At 42.6% G+C, this 11,949-nt stretch overlaps 1 protein-coding gene across 1 annotated transcript in view; it reads right to left on the bottom strand.

The window, feature by feature from the left end:
* LOC128699400 (chitooligosaccharidolytic beta-N-acetylglucosaminidase) overlaps nt 1–11,513 on the bottom strand; it is a 24,400-nt gene extending 12,887 nt beyond the window's left edge. Inside the window, exons 1-2 of the mRNA XM_053792075.2 lie at nt 11,377–11,513; nt 2,711–2,815 (exon numbers count right to left, since the gene is read on the bottom strand). Of these exons, the coding sequence (XP_053648050.1) occupies nt 2,711–2,790 (80 nt within the window). The 5' untranslated portion in view covers nt 2,791–2,815; nt 11,377–11,513. The remainder of the gene's footprint in view (nt 1–2,710; nt 2,816–11,376) is intronic.
* Between the last annotated feature and the right edge of the window lie 436 nt (nt 11,514–11,949).

Here is an 11,949-nt window from a genome sequence, read left to right as displayed (position 1 = left end):
TGGGTGGAGAACTCTCCGGGTTAAAAATCCAAACAAAATATTGTCTTAAACCAATCAAATTCAAGGTCATGCAGAATGGAGACGATTGAAAGGAGAGTGTGTCCAGCCTACGACGAGACAAGTTACAACTATCAATGACAGAATAGATTACAATAACACAAACACATATCCAAAGAAATTCACACCGTAGAACTCAAATAGCTTATATAAGACAACCTCCGAGCTGCATTAAAGGATTTAAAAAATCTTTCAGAATTTTATAAAAGTATGAGGCCAATCATCGAGTTTGTGACCACGTGGAGCCTTGACGTGTTGAAACTCTTAAAGATCCAAAGGCTACTAGCCTCAGGACCAAGAGGAATGAATTATTACTCTTATTATTATTAAATTTATGGGGGAAGCACTAAAGTCGTAGGAGTCATACAGCACCCAGGGAAAGGGGTACGGGAGGTAATCAGGATTAATCAAAGTGCTAGATAGCTCCAATTCCCAGAATCAAGAGCCCTTTACCGGCATGTCACCCTGAAAGAAAAGAACCGCTAGAAAAAAAAACGAACCTGACGACCTCGGCTGAGAGCCTGGATAGGGGAGACAGGATGATGATTTACAAACTCTTAGGAGAACTTAATATTGTAGCTGGAGATACTGCTTGAATTAAGAGGACTAGAGATAAAGGGGCACAGGTGGAAGACGAATGCACGGATGAGCCATAAGGATCTGAGGATGTATATATTTAATTTCAGAATGGGGGAAAAATTAAAGGAATTAAGTTGTATGAGGAAATGATAGCAAACTATAAAAACTTCAAGAGTAGGTATGAGATCCAAGAGGTCAGAAATCCGGAATACTGACCACAGTGTTATAGAAGGTGGGGTCAGCTGAGTCATGACCCCCACAAACAGTTCGGTGAGTGTCATTTATATTATACATCGACAAGTATGTTAATAAGACAACATGCAGTTTAAGGCATTTCACTAAAAAGTTTTATCCACAGGTCCTATCAACCCTCACAGAAGGTAGGTAGAGAAAATACACAGTATATAGCGAAGAGCTGTGGGAGAGGGGAAGGGATAGAGATGAACTAGTGACAATATATTTGATATACAATACCAACACGTAGATAAGCAAGGCACATTTGCAAAAGCTTGGGCGTGACGTCATCTGCAGTAATGTGTTCAGCCATGAGGAAACTGTCAAAGTTTAACTACTTGAAGGTATACCGAAAACGCAGACAAAAATTATTTACTGCACTACACATCTCATCACGACAGAACAAAACAAGGGACTATTATTAGTTTCATTCTAAGGGCACACAGGATATATTCTTCACCCACATTCCCAGAAAACCTTCCTAAAACTTTATCTACAAAATCCATCAATGACTCAGGAGAAGAGCAAAGATACTACACAATGTCAGATTCCAACCAAAGCAGATAGTTTTACCTGTCAATAACATAAGCAATAACCTATCTTTTCCAAGGCTAACACCAAAGTTGCTTCCAAAGGCTGAAACACCACTGCCGGCGTTTGCATCTTACTTGTGGAAATTGTGACAAGTTCTACGTTGGTGAAACTTCTAGGGACCTAAACACAAGGATATGCGAACACAGAAGTTCCTGCCAAAGATAACACCGCAATACAGGATCATCTGGTGAACGTCCCCAGCGAAAATTAGTTGCCAAAGAAGCAGACAGACAGAAAAGACTTTGTTTTGAATCTTCATTGATCGCAAACCATTAACATCACCATTCAGAGATCAGCTTCACATTGAATTTCTGAAGCACTGGCCCAATTTATTCTCACCGGATATGATACTGCTATTACATAAACTATACGGAGTACTGAGGTCGGCCTGCTAATCCACCAAATTTTAAACCTCGAGGTTTCCACCTAACTGAACACATTACTGTAAGTAACTTCACTCGCCCATCTTCGCACCTCGTGTCCCAACTATATATACGCTCTCTACCAATCTCTGAGAACTAATAGTCCTGATGGACCAAACTTTTCAATAAAATGCTATATTCCTCACACTCTTATTTACATACAATTCAGTGAACACTTGGCAAGTGAATCGATAAAATCCAAGTCTTTGTAATAAGCAGAGATAAAGGTAAAAAATAATGGACATCGGCCAAAGTAACAGGAAGTTCAGACGAAGATATACTCAGAATTGTGTTATGCATTCTAAATATATTTAAAATACTTGAAATAATGTGTGTCAATATTGCATTTAAAAAGGGGGACAGAAAAGCTCCTCTAAGCTTTAGCTCTGTATCAATGGCAAGCGTAATTTTTTATACAACTGGAGGAAATCGTTGAAGTGATAAAACATCTGTAAGGTAGCACAATGTTAAATCATTAGTTTAACCCTAGACCAGGTAAATCTTGCATATCCAATCCACCGAGTTATGATTAGTTATATGAATTATTCAAGAACGAAATGAAGGGGTGGGCTGTATTTACTGACACTTTAAAAGCTCCTGACAGGGTTCCTCATGTTATGTAGTTAGAAATGACAAAACAGTTTTAAAAGGTAAATTACTTTGGAAGATACGAAAAAAGCCCAGCAGTTTCCTGCCCAGCTACCGGCCCTTGTGGCTGTGATTCCAGTGTGACACTAGTATGTGTAGGGTTATAATGGGTGATTAAAATGAACGTAGTATACTAGAGTGTGTGGTGGTAGAATTATTGTGGGTAAGAGACTTACGTAAAGGTAGTAGCAGTAGCTGGAGCCCAGGTGAGACTCCCCAGCAAGACGATAACACAGTTCACCTCCAACAATTTCATCCTCAATTTCCAAATCCTCGTCTACCTGGGTAATTAAGACACAGGTAAGTTTTGGGCTGCCTACGTTTAAAAAATAATCTTTACCATTTTTTTTTACAAATTAAATGTTGAAGCTCATTAAAGGCTTTAGCAGCATCAACAAAATAAAGTCAACATATTGCTCCCCGTGAAATATCTTGTGTTTACTGTGACCATAAAATTTTAGAAAGCTGTACAAAATTTGTCCCTGAAAGCAAACTGAAACTCACAGGTTAAACTTTTTCAAACAAGCAGCTTAAAACTGTCTAACTTACCAAAAAGTAATTCAAAATATATACAACTCTAGTCCTAATGTCCTAAGTTACATATATTTAGTAACAATTCCTTATCGCCTGAAATTTCTTGCCAATTTGTATACGTATTTGTGTATATATATAATAACTTATAATGAGGTATATTTTCTTAACTTCTTTGAGGATTTTTTATTTAGTATTATCATTAATTATATCATCTTTATTGAGAAAACTACCAAAAATTATTATAGGCTCGATTTTTTTTTTTTTTTTGGGGGGGGGTTCAGAAGACTAATATGTCTAATGAATATGCCTTTGAGGATTTAATGCACTTATTCTGACTATTTTTTTTTCAAATCTATTTCTAATAATTTTTGAGAACTATTCATAATTATTAGAAATAATTATGTTAGGCTGTTAGGTTTAATCGACTACACGAGGGTTGTTAAGACTGTGATCCTTATGGATAACCAGCATTGTAAACACTTTAATCCCAGAATACTGAGATAAAAGATTTAGCCCTTGTCATTTTAATAATTATAATAATAAATTTCATTCGTCGCTCAACCTCTGGGACGAGCGGACGTGAGCTGAGCCCTCTGCTGTCACCCGGTGACAACTTCGTTTTCACAAAATGGCGCAGCAGGCAAGAAGGGTAAACACTGTCGGCATAGAAGTGGTGCGTGGGGCTGTGCATGCCCACTCAGCTCAAGTTTTATTACCTGCCATCATCAGGGACACATACGGCATTGCCAACGAAGAGCTGTATGGTGTAGCCTTGAACGGGGCATATAGAATTTTTGTGAAATTTCGCAATGCAAGTGTATACGAAGACATAGTCGCCAGATTCCAAGATCTTTGTGTACCAGTGAATCCTGCTGTGACGGTAAGGCTACATGATGTGTCCCGCCATTATACGTGGGTGAAGATCAGGAATATACCCTTTGAGTCTGATGAGGCAGACCTACGTGCCGTCTTCGAGAAGTTTGGGACTGTTCATATGGCGACATTGGGGAAGTGGAAGGAAGGATCATATGCTGGGATGCCTGAAGGAAGTTTTTCCTTGAAAATGACATTGAGGCATCCCATTCCTTCTCATGTTTTCCTAGAAGACTTCAGGACTCAAGTAATGGTGACCTACGGGGGGCAACGACGTACCTGTCGCTTATGCGGTGCCTATGATCACATTGCTGCGCAGTGTGTTAAACGACAGGGTACACAGGCGGATGAGCAGCATAAGGAGGCATCAGAGGACCTTGCGACGTTGAATTTGGCATGACCTGAGTCGATTTCCTTGAACAAGGCTTGGAGTGTGGAGGTCGAGGAGGCCGCCTTGAGGGAGGAAGAGTGTGTAACTCTTCCGAGAGTCATGTGCTGCCGGGCAGGCACCAGAGACCAGAGATGTGGTGTCGCTTGGTGAGGACAGGGCCGTGGAGGCTACCACTGATTCAGTCCTCCATGACCTGTTAGGGACCCCAGGAGAGGTCACAGTTGAGGGGCTTGTGGGTGGCCTGGATACTGCTGGGGTTCCAGGTGGTGAGAGGGGGAGGCATGTCAGAGACCCAGGTTGAGGCTGGGTTGCAAATTGGCGCTGTGGTGGCGGAAGTGCACGTGGATGGCTTCCGGGTGGAGGTGGGGGAGAAAGGCTTGAGTGTCATGGAAGAGAGCGGCAGTGCCCTCGGATGTGGACAATGTGCTCACTCCGGCACAACGTTCGGGCAAAAAGGTTTGGGCTGATGTGGTTGAGCATGGACTTGGGGGGTCCAGGGGCAAGGGGCATGTGAAAGCAGATCACAGAATGGTGATTGAAGATCAAGGGCGTATAAAGGGGAAGGGGGATAAAGGTGGTGTAGTACGTAAAGGAAAACCTCCATTGACAAATTCAAGATTCTCTCTATAAATATTAATGGTCTGAGAAATTATAGGAAGTGTGTAAGGTTTCATGAGCTTCTCATTAGGTATGGTGTAGATGTAGTGTTTGTGCAAGAGCACAACCACAAGCTGGGTTGTATGTTGATGATTGAGGGGTATACTGTATATGTGGCACACTCAACGAGGTTGAAAGGAGGAGTGGCTATTTTGGTGAGGGAGGCTAGCCCGTTTACTGTACATCATTGTGAGGAGGGGGGGGGAGGGGAGGGTTATAAGAGTGGATGGGATGTGGGGAAGGGATAAGATGTCTTTTGTGTGTGTTTATGGTCCGGCGGAGGGGGACAGCTGAGTGAAGAATGAGTTAGTATGTGAAGTGTTGGTGTATCACTTAAGGTTGCTTCCAGCATTAGCTGTGGTGGGAGGGGACTGGAATTGCGTCATACACCGCAGGGATGTGGAACCTAGGGGAGCAGGATATTGTTCTGGCATTCTGAGGGACCTGTTAACTGGGGTGGGGTTGGTGGATGTGGAGGGGGGGCAGCATGGGAGGTGGAGCACACCTTTGTGAGGCAGGGGTATGCTGCACGGCTGGACAGGATATATGTGACAAGGAAAGCAGTGGTGCAGAGTGTAAGGGTTTTGGATGTGTTTTTTCTGATCATAGAGGTGTTTTGGTGGATTTGGGATGGGAGGGTTGGCCAAACAGGTATAAGAGTTGTTGGAAATTGAATGTTCGGTTGCTTCAAGATGTTGAGGGGAAGGTCCTATTTGCACAATGGTGGAAAGGCTTATGGGAGGGGATGGAAGTCAATGGGGATGTGTTGAGATGGTGGGATGTGACAGCAAAGACGAGGATTCGAGAGTTCTATGTACGACAAGGACGGCACGAGAATCATTTGGCTTATGGGCTTATTAGGTATCTTGAGGGGCAGTTAAGGGAGTATTATGAGAGAGGAAGGGGGGGATGGGAGCCCCAGTGGCTGACATAGAGGGAGTGAAGGAACACCTAATGGAAGTGCAAAACGAGAGGTTTGATGCGGCAAGGGTTTTAGAGGGGTTGGAGGTCATGTGGGGTGATAGACCATCGGCGTGTGTCCTGCGAGGGCTGGGGCACCGGCGTGTTGCAATGGACATGGTGGGTTTGAGGGTTCTTGAGGACATCGAGGGGTATAGGGAGGGACAAGATTTGGTGACAACGGAGGGGATGGGAGGGTATGTTGATGCTTGGCTTAGTGCATATATGAGGAGTGTGGGTGTGAGAGAGGGGGCTTTAAGAGAGATGGGGGGATGGGTGCAGTGTGTGCTGGACAGGGACGACGGGGAACAGTTACAGGGGCCTATTGTGGAGGAAGAGGTGTGGACGGCTTTAATGAGTATGAGCAGGGGTAAGGTGCTGAGTGAGAGATTACCGGATGATATCACTCATGTGCACAGACTACAAACTTTTTGCAAAAATTTTGGGAAATTGTATAAAGAAAGTCATTGGAAAGGTAATAGTGAGGGGGGTCAATATGGGATTCCGGGGAGATCAATGTATGAGGGGCATGGGGTTATTAGAAGGTTTATTGAGGGTTCGCGAGAGGGGGAACGAGGGGTATTGGTGTTGGATTGGAGAATGGCGTATGACAGTGTCGAGAGGGAGGCTCTGTGGAGAATCATGGAGCGGCAGGGTTTCGGGGAGGACACTGTAAATTGGGCACATACTTTATATCAGGGAGCCGGGATGTGTGTACAGATTAATGGGCGGGTGGGGTTGCATGTGAAAATGGGCAGGGGATTGAGGCAGGGATGCCCGTTGTCACAAATATTATTTGCATGTTTACAGAATCCGGTTTATAGGGCAGTGGAAAGGTGCATATAGGAGGGGGTAAGGGAGGACATACGAGGTGGGAGTCCCGGTATCATAGGTTATGTTGATGACACAACTGTCCTTGTGAGTGGGAGGGAGGGATTGGAGGGTCTGGAGAGAGTTAAAGATGTTTTTGGGATGGCAACAGGTATGGCAGTGAATGTGCATAAATCAAAGCTCATGAGATTGGGTGAATGGGATGGGCGGGAGGGTGGGGGTGGGGGGATGAGGTGGTGTGTCGTGGACCGGGTGAAAATTTGTGGAGTTGTGTATATGGGTAATGCTCAGATGGCGAGGGAGGTTAATTCAAAGGGTGTGGTAGATAGAGTATTGGGAAGATTGACAGGATTGCGGCCGACACATCTTACACTACACCAGAGGGTCATTGTGGTCAATGTGCTTTTGTACAGCAAAATATGGCATGTGGCAGCTTTGTACCCTTTGGTGTATGGGGATGTCCGGAGATTGTTGAGCAGAGTTTTCCGTTTTATCTGGGGTTCGGGATGCGATTGGTTGAAAAGGGAGGTGGTAACACTTCCGGTGGCCTTGGGAGGGCTGGGGTTAATTCACTTGGAAAGAAGGTTGAAGTGTGTATATGTGAAACATGGGTTTCTAAGGGTTAGGGGGGAGGGGAGTGGAGGGTTGGGGATGCTGCAGGGAGATATTCAGAGATGGTGGAAGGAACAGGATTTGAGAGATGGTGAGGAGTTGTTGCGTCTATTGATGATGGTCAGAGATCCGAGAAACATGTGGGTAGGGTCCATGGAGAGGAAGTTATGGCCTAGGGTGGCAGTGGCAACGGAAGGAGTGTAACCGATGTAAGCATGGGAAGACATTTGGGGTTGATGAAAAGGGTTACGCATCCGGCCGAGCGTGAGAGGTTATGTATAGGTTTCTTCACGGAATATTGCCGTCTGGGGTTGTATTACGAAATAGGCAAATAAGGGAGGGTGGGGAGTGTCAGGTTTGTGGGGTAGATGAATCAGCTTTTCATGTAGTTTATTTTTGCGAAAGCCTAGGGGTTGTGCGGGAATGGTTAGGGAAAGTAATCTGGTATGTGGGGGGGAAAGGGTTGTCGGTTTTGAGAGCGCTCAGTTTAGATGTAGGTGGGGTAGGGGTAAAGGTTCAAAGGGCAGTGGCTTACTTAGTGGTTGATTTCGTGTTTATGTCATGGGCAATGAGAGACAAAGGGGCAGAGGAACGTAGGATGGCCATAGCAGCATCCTTTTATAGAACAAAGTGTCGCAACAGGGAAATATATGGTAGGAGGTGGGAGAGGGATTTCTCGGAGGGCTATAGGGACTTTCTTTTGAGGGATTTATGGACTTTATAAGCGGTAAGGGGCATGAACGGGCTGGCCTTCCCCGGGGGAAGGGGGTTGTGTGTGTTGCAGAGGTCGATTGTGTGTGTGTGGAATTGTGTGAGGAAAGGATGTTGAGGTGAGTTTTGAGTGTGACACATTAAGAGGTGTGATAGGTTTTCTCCAATAGGATTAACGCCAATTGTTTGATAATCTACTGCTTTATTATACATATTGTGTGTGATAATATTGATTTACGGTAATGACATTGTAATTTGGAGTTTTACTCAAATAATTCCATGTATTTGCTCCAACTTGTTTTCTAGGTGCCTTGCACTGCATAGTGTTGACGCTGTGATCATGCATGGTGTCCAGAGATATGCTGTGATAAGTTTGTATTAATGTCTGTGCATTATTGTTCGTCACTGGTGATTGTAATTTTCAGTTTTGTTTTGAGAGTAAAGAGTTTAATGTACGTCAGATGGTGTAAATAAAATTGGGCAACAGTGGTGTTATAGGTTTTTGTGGTTAGGTGTGCGCTAGGCACAGTCTTTATGAGTTACTTATGCCATGGTTATATTTTATGTTGTATTGTACTGTTGTCAATAGCACTATGTTATGTCCATATAAGCTGTATAGAGCTTGAATGTCATAGTTGAAGCTGTGTTATTGTTTTTTTAACGTTTGGAATTGCATGTTTAAATGTGCAGCTTACATGTGTTGGGTTTTTGAGACTAAGTTTATACCTATGGCTTTGTAATTTTGTATGTCTTTGTGACTTTTCTATATCACCAATGTTGTGTGATACATATTATGTAACTGAAGCATTAGGACAATTACATAAATTAATGTTTTGATCATTGCTGTGTGACATTAGATTAGGTAACATCCATTGTTTGTAGTATATTAGGTTGTAAATAGTGGGGTGGTTGGATAACCACGGGGGCGGGGGTAATATGTCTGTATAATATGTTCAGTGCAATGAATTGCATGATCTGTAGTCGATTACATCATCAAAGTGGGAAGAAAATGGATGTACAGATTAATTACCATTTCGAGGGATGTGTATATAAGTGTTGTTTATACGTATTGTGTAATTCTGTTGGGTAGCTCCAACAGGTTTGGGTTAAGTGATAGGATGAGGGACAGAGGGGGGGGGGTTGTACCCACACGGAGTTGTAAGTGTGGTGTGTAATGTTAGCTGTAGGTAGGACTGTGTTAATTTTATAGCCCTACATGAGTTTTATATATTATATTTTTGTAATGTCGTGTTTTAAATAAAATATAAAAAAAAATAATAAATTTCAATGTTCATAATATTAGTATATCAAGTAATATATTACCTTAAAATCCTATGTCATGACACCTTAATAAGCAGCCTCTTATCAAGTAAAATATTACCTTTATATGCACATTCTGTCTTGAGTAAATATATTTATATGTAATAAGGAGTTAATACATATGTGTCGTGAGTTAACACATATGTGGTAAGACGTTAATACATATGTGTGTGATAAGAAGTCACTATACACATATGTAGCAAGAGGTAGAGAAGAGAAGTTTAAAAAAAAATTATCTAACTAGTTGTAAGGAAACTGGTAATACATGTGATGGTTCTCACACATGTATGTTATCTCAGCCCACTCTTAAAGATTCTGCCCTTCAAGAGGGAGGGAGGGTACCTTGATGCTGAGGATGGGTGCCTTGATGCTGAGGATGGGTGCCTTGATGCTAGTGACGGGCTCTTGATCTAAAGAAATGAAACTACAAACCAAACCAATTGTCTCCCATACCCTATGCGCTATATAACCCCTACAAGTCATTTATTTCGATTCAATTCTCGCAGCTTACCTTCACACAAATCCACATAATTCTTGGATTTAAAAACATACCCCCTCCTTTCTTTCCACATTTCAGCATTTAATCTTACCAACACTCCATTTTTAGTTCTCTCAGATACACCCAATATTCCTCCACACTGGAACTCTCCCTCTCTAATTTTTGTGTCAGTTCTAGGACATTCAAGTTCTTTTCTTTCATACAAATTCTTTCTTGTCACTTGCACTATACCCACACATATTAATTGTTATTATTGATTTTACAGTGATTATTATTATTCCAAAAGCAATAAGCCCGTACGTAAGGTTCATACAATATTTTGGAAATGAAAGGCAAGAGGAAGCAATCCCGTAGCTCGAGCGCTAGCGCACTCAGCTCACACACTAAGTCCGGGGGTCGATCCCCGGTACGGATGGAAACATTTGGTCGTATTTCCTTAAGACACCTGCTATCCATATTCACCTATCCGTAAAATAGGTACGTGGGTGTTAGTCGACTGGTGTAGGTCGCATCCTGGGGACAAAACTGACCTAATTTACCCGAAATGCTCTGCATAAAAAGGGGCTTTCTGTATATTATTATGTCAGAAATAAATATTACCTGAGAAAAGATAAATTACCTCTAAATTTCACAGATCAAAAGGACCTTCATTATCATCAATGCACTTTTCCCCCCAGGCCTCCCTCATAGGTAGGGCAAATAATATAAAGAAGTCTTGGACTGAGAGAGAGAGTGGCGTCATTTAGTGAAAGTGAAGCAGGTGAAAGCAGGCGATACAACTTTCCAGTATAACAGGTATCCATGGAATAGATAATACTGTTTTATTTGTATTGTTATTATTAACCACAATGACAGGATGAACAGTGAATCAGTCAGCCTAAACTGTGTGGTGGGGACTATATACGCCATCTACCTTCATCCAGTTGTACATATATATATTGAAGATACAGAAATGACACTAATTCGAACTGGATGATAAGACTTTATAAGGTTGAATAACTGTGTTGAGGCTGCCGCTAGGCTAGCCTTGGCCGCCATAACTTTCACTTATCTGATATGACTAGGACAAATTTTTAAAGGAAAGGAAATATAGAAAAATGGAAATAAAGACTCTGAAAAAATTAGGGATAATAATCAATGAGAGAATTGGGAATAAGAAACAATGAATCTACGGGCAATGCAAGATGAAAAACTATAGGAATGATAGATGAAAAACTACAGGAATGATAGATAAAAAAACTACAGGAATGATAGATAAAAAAAATGCACACATTAATAAGAATAATAGATAAAATAATAGATAATACCCTTTATCATCATAGCCTCTGAAAAAAAAAAACACATAACAAAAACAAAGGTCTGCTTTATGCCACTGTTATTCGCTATTCCAAATTTAAAATCTGGATACATTATGAAATATACTAGTGATGTTTGAGATGAGAGCAGCACCCTACCTTGTATGAGAGACGGAGCCAAGAGACAATCACCTTGTCCTCTCTGTGGCTGCTGGCTGACTGAGTCTTGTGGTCTCTGCTGTCTTCACTATGCTCTATCACACCACCTCTACCACCATCCATATCCCCATGGTGGTGATAATGGTAGGCTTGGTTCTAGTGGGGGTGGTGGTGCTGGTAAGGGTGATGGTAGTTTTGGTAGCGGTGAAGGTTGGTGCTGGTGTGGTGGAGGTTGGCGGTGGTGGTGTGGTGGAGGTTTAGTGGTGGTGGTGTGGTAGAGGTTTAGTGGTAGTGGTGTGGTGGAGGTTGGCGGTGGTGTGGTGGAGGTTTAGTGGTGGTGGTGTGGTAGAGGTTTAGTGGTAGTGGTGTGTTGGAGGTTGGCGGTGGTGTGGTGGAGGTTTAGTGGTGGTGGTGTGGTGGAGGTTTAGTGGTGGTGTGGTGGAGGTTTAGTGGTGGTGGTGTGGTGGAGGTTTAGTGGTGGTGGTGTGGTAGAGGTTTAGCGGTGGTAGTGTGGTGGAGGTTTAGTTTGGTGGTGGTGCAAGACACCTGACATTTAACAGTGTATACTCTTCC

This window comes from Cherax quadricarinatus, chromosome 61, assembly GCF_038502225.1.
Source record: "Cherax quadricarinatus isolate ZL_2023a chromosome 61, ASM3850222v1, whole genome shotgun sequence".
NCBI lineage: Eukaryota > Metazoa > Arthropoda > Malacostraca > Decapoda > Parastacidae > Cherax > Cherax quadricarinatus.
Note: the sequence above shows the minus strand (reverse complement) of the source record. Positions and strands in the feature narration are given on the sequence as shown.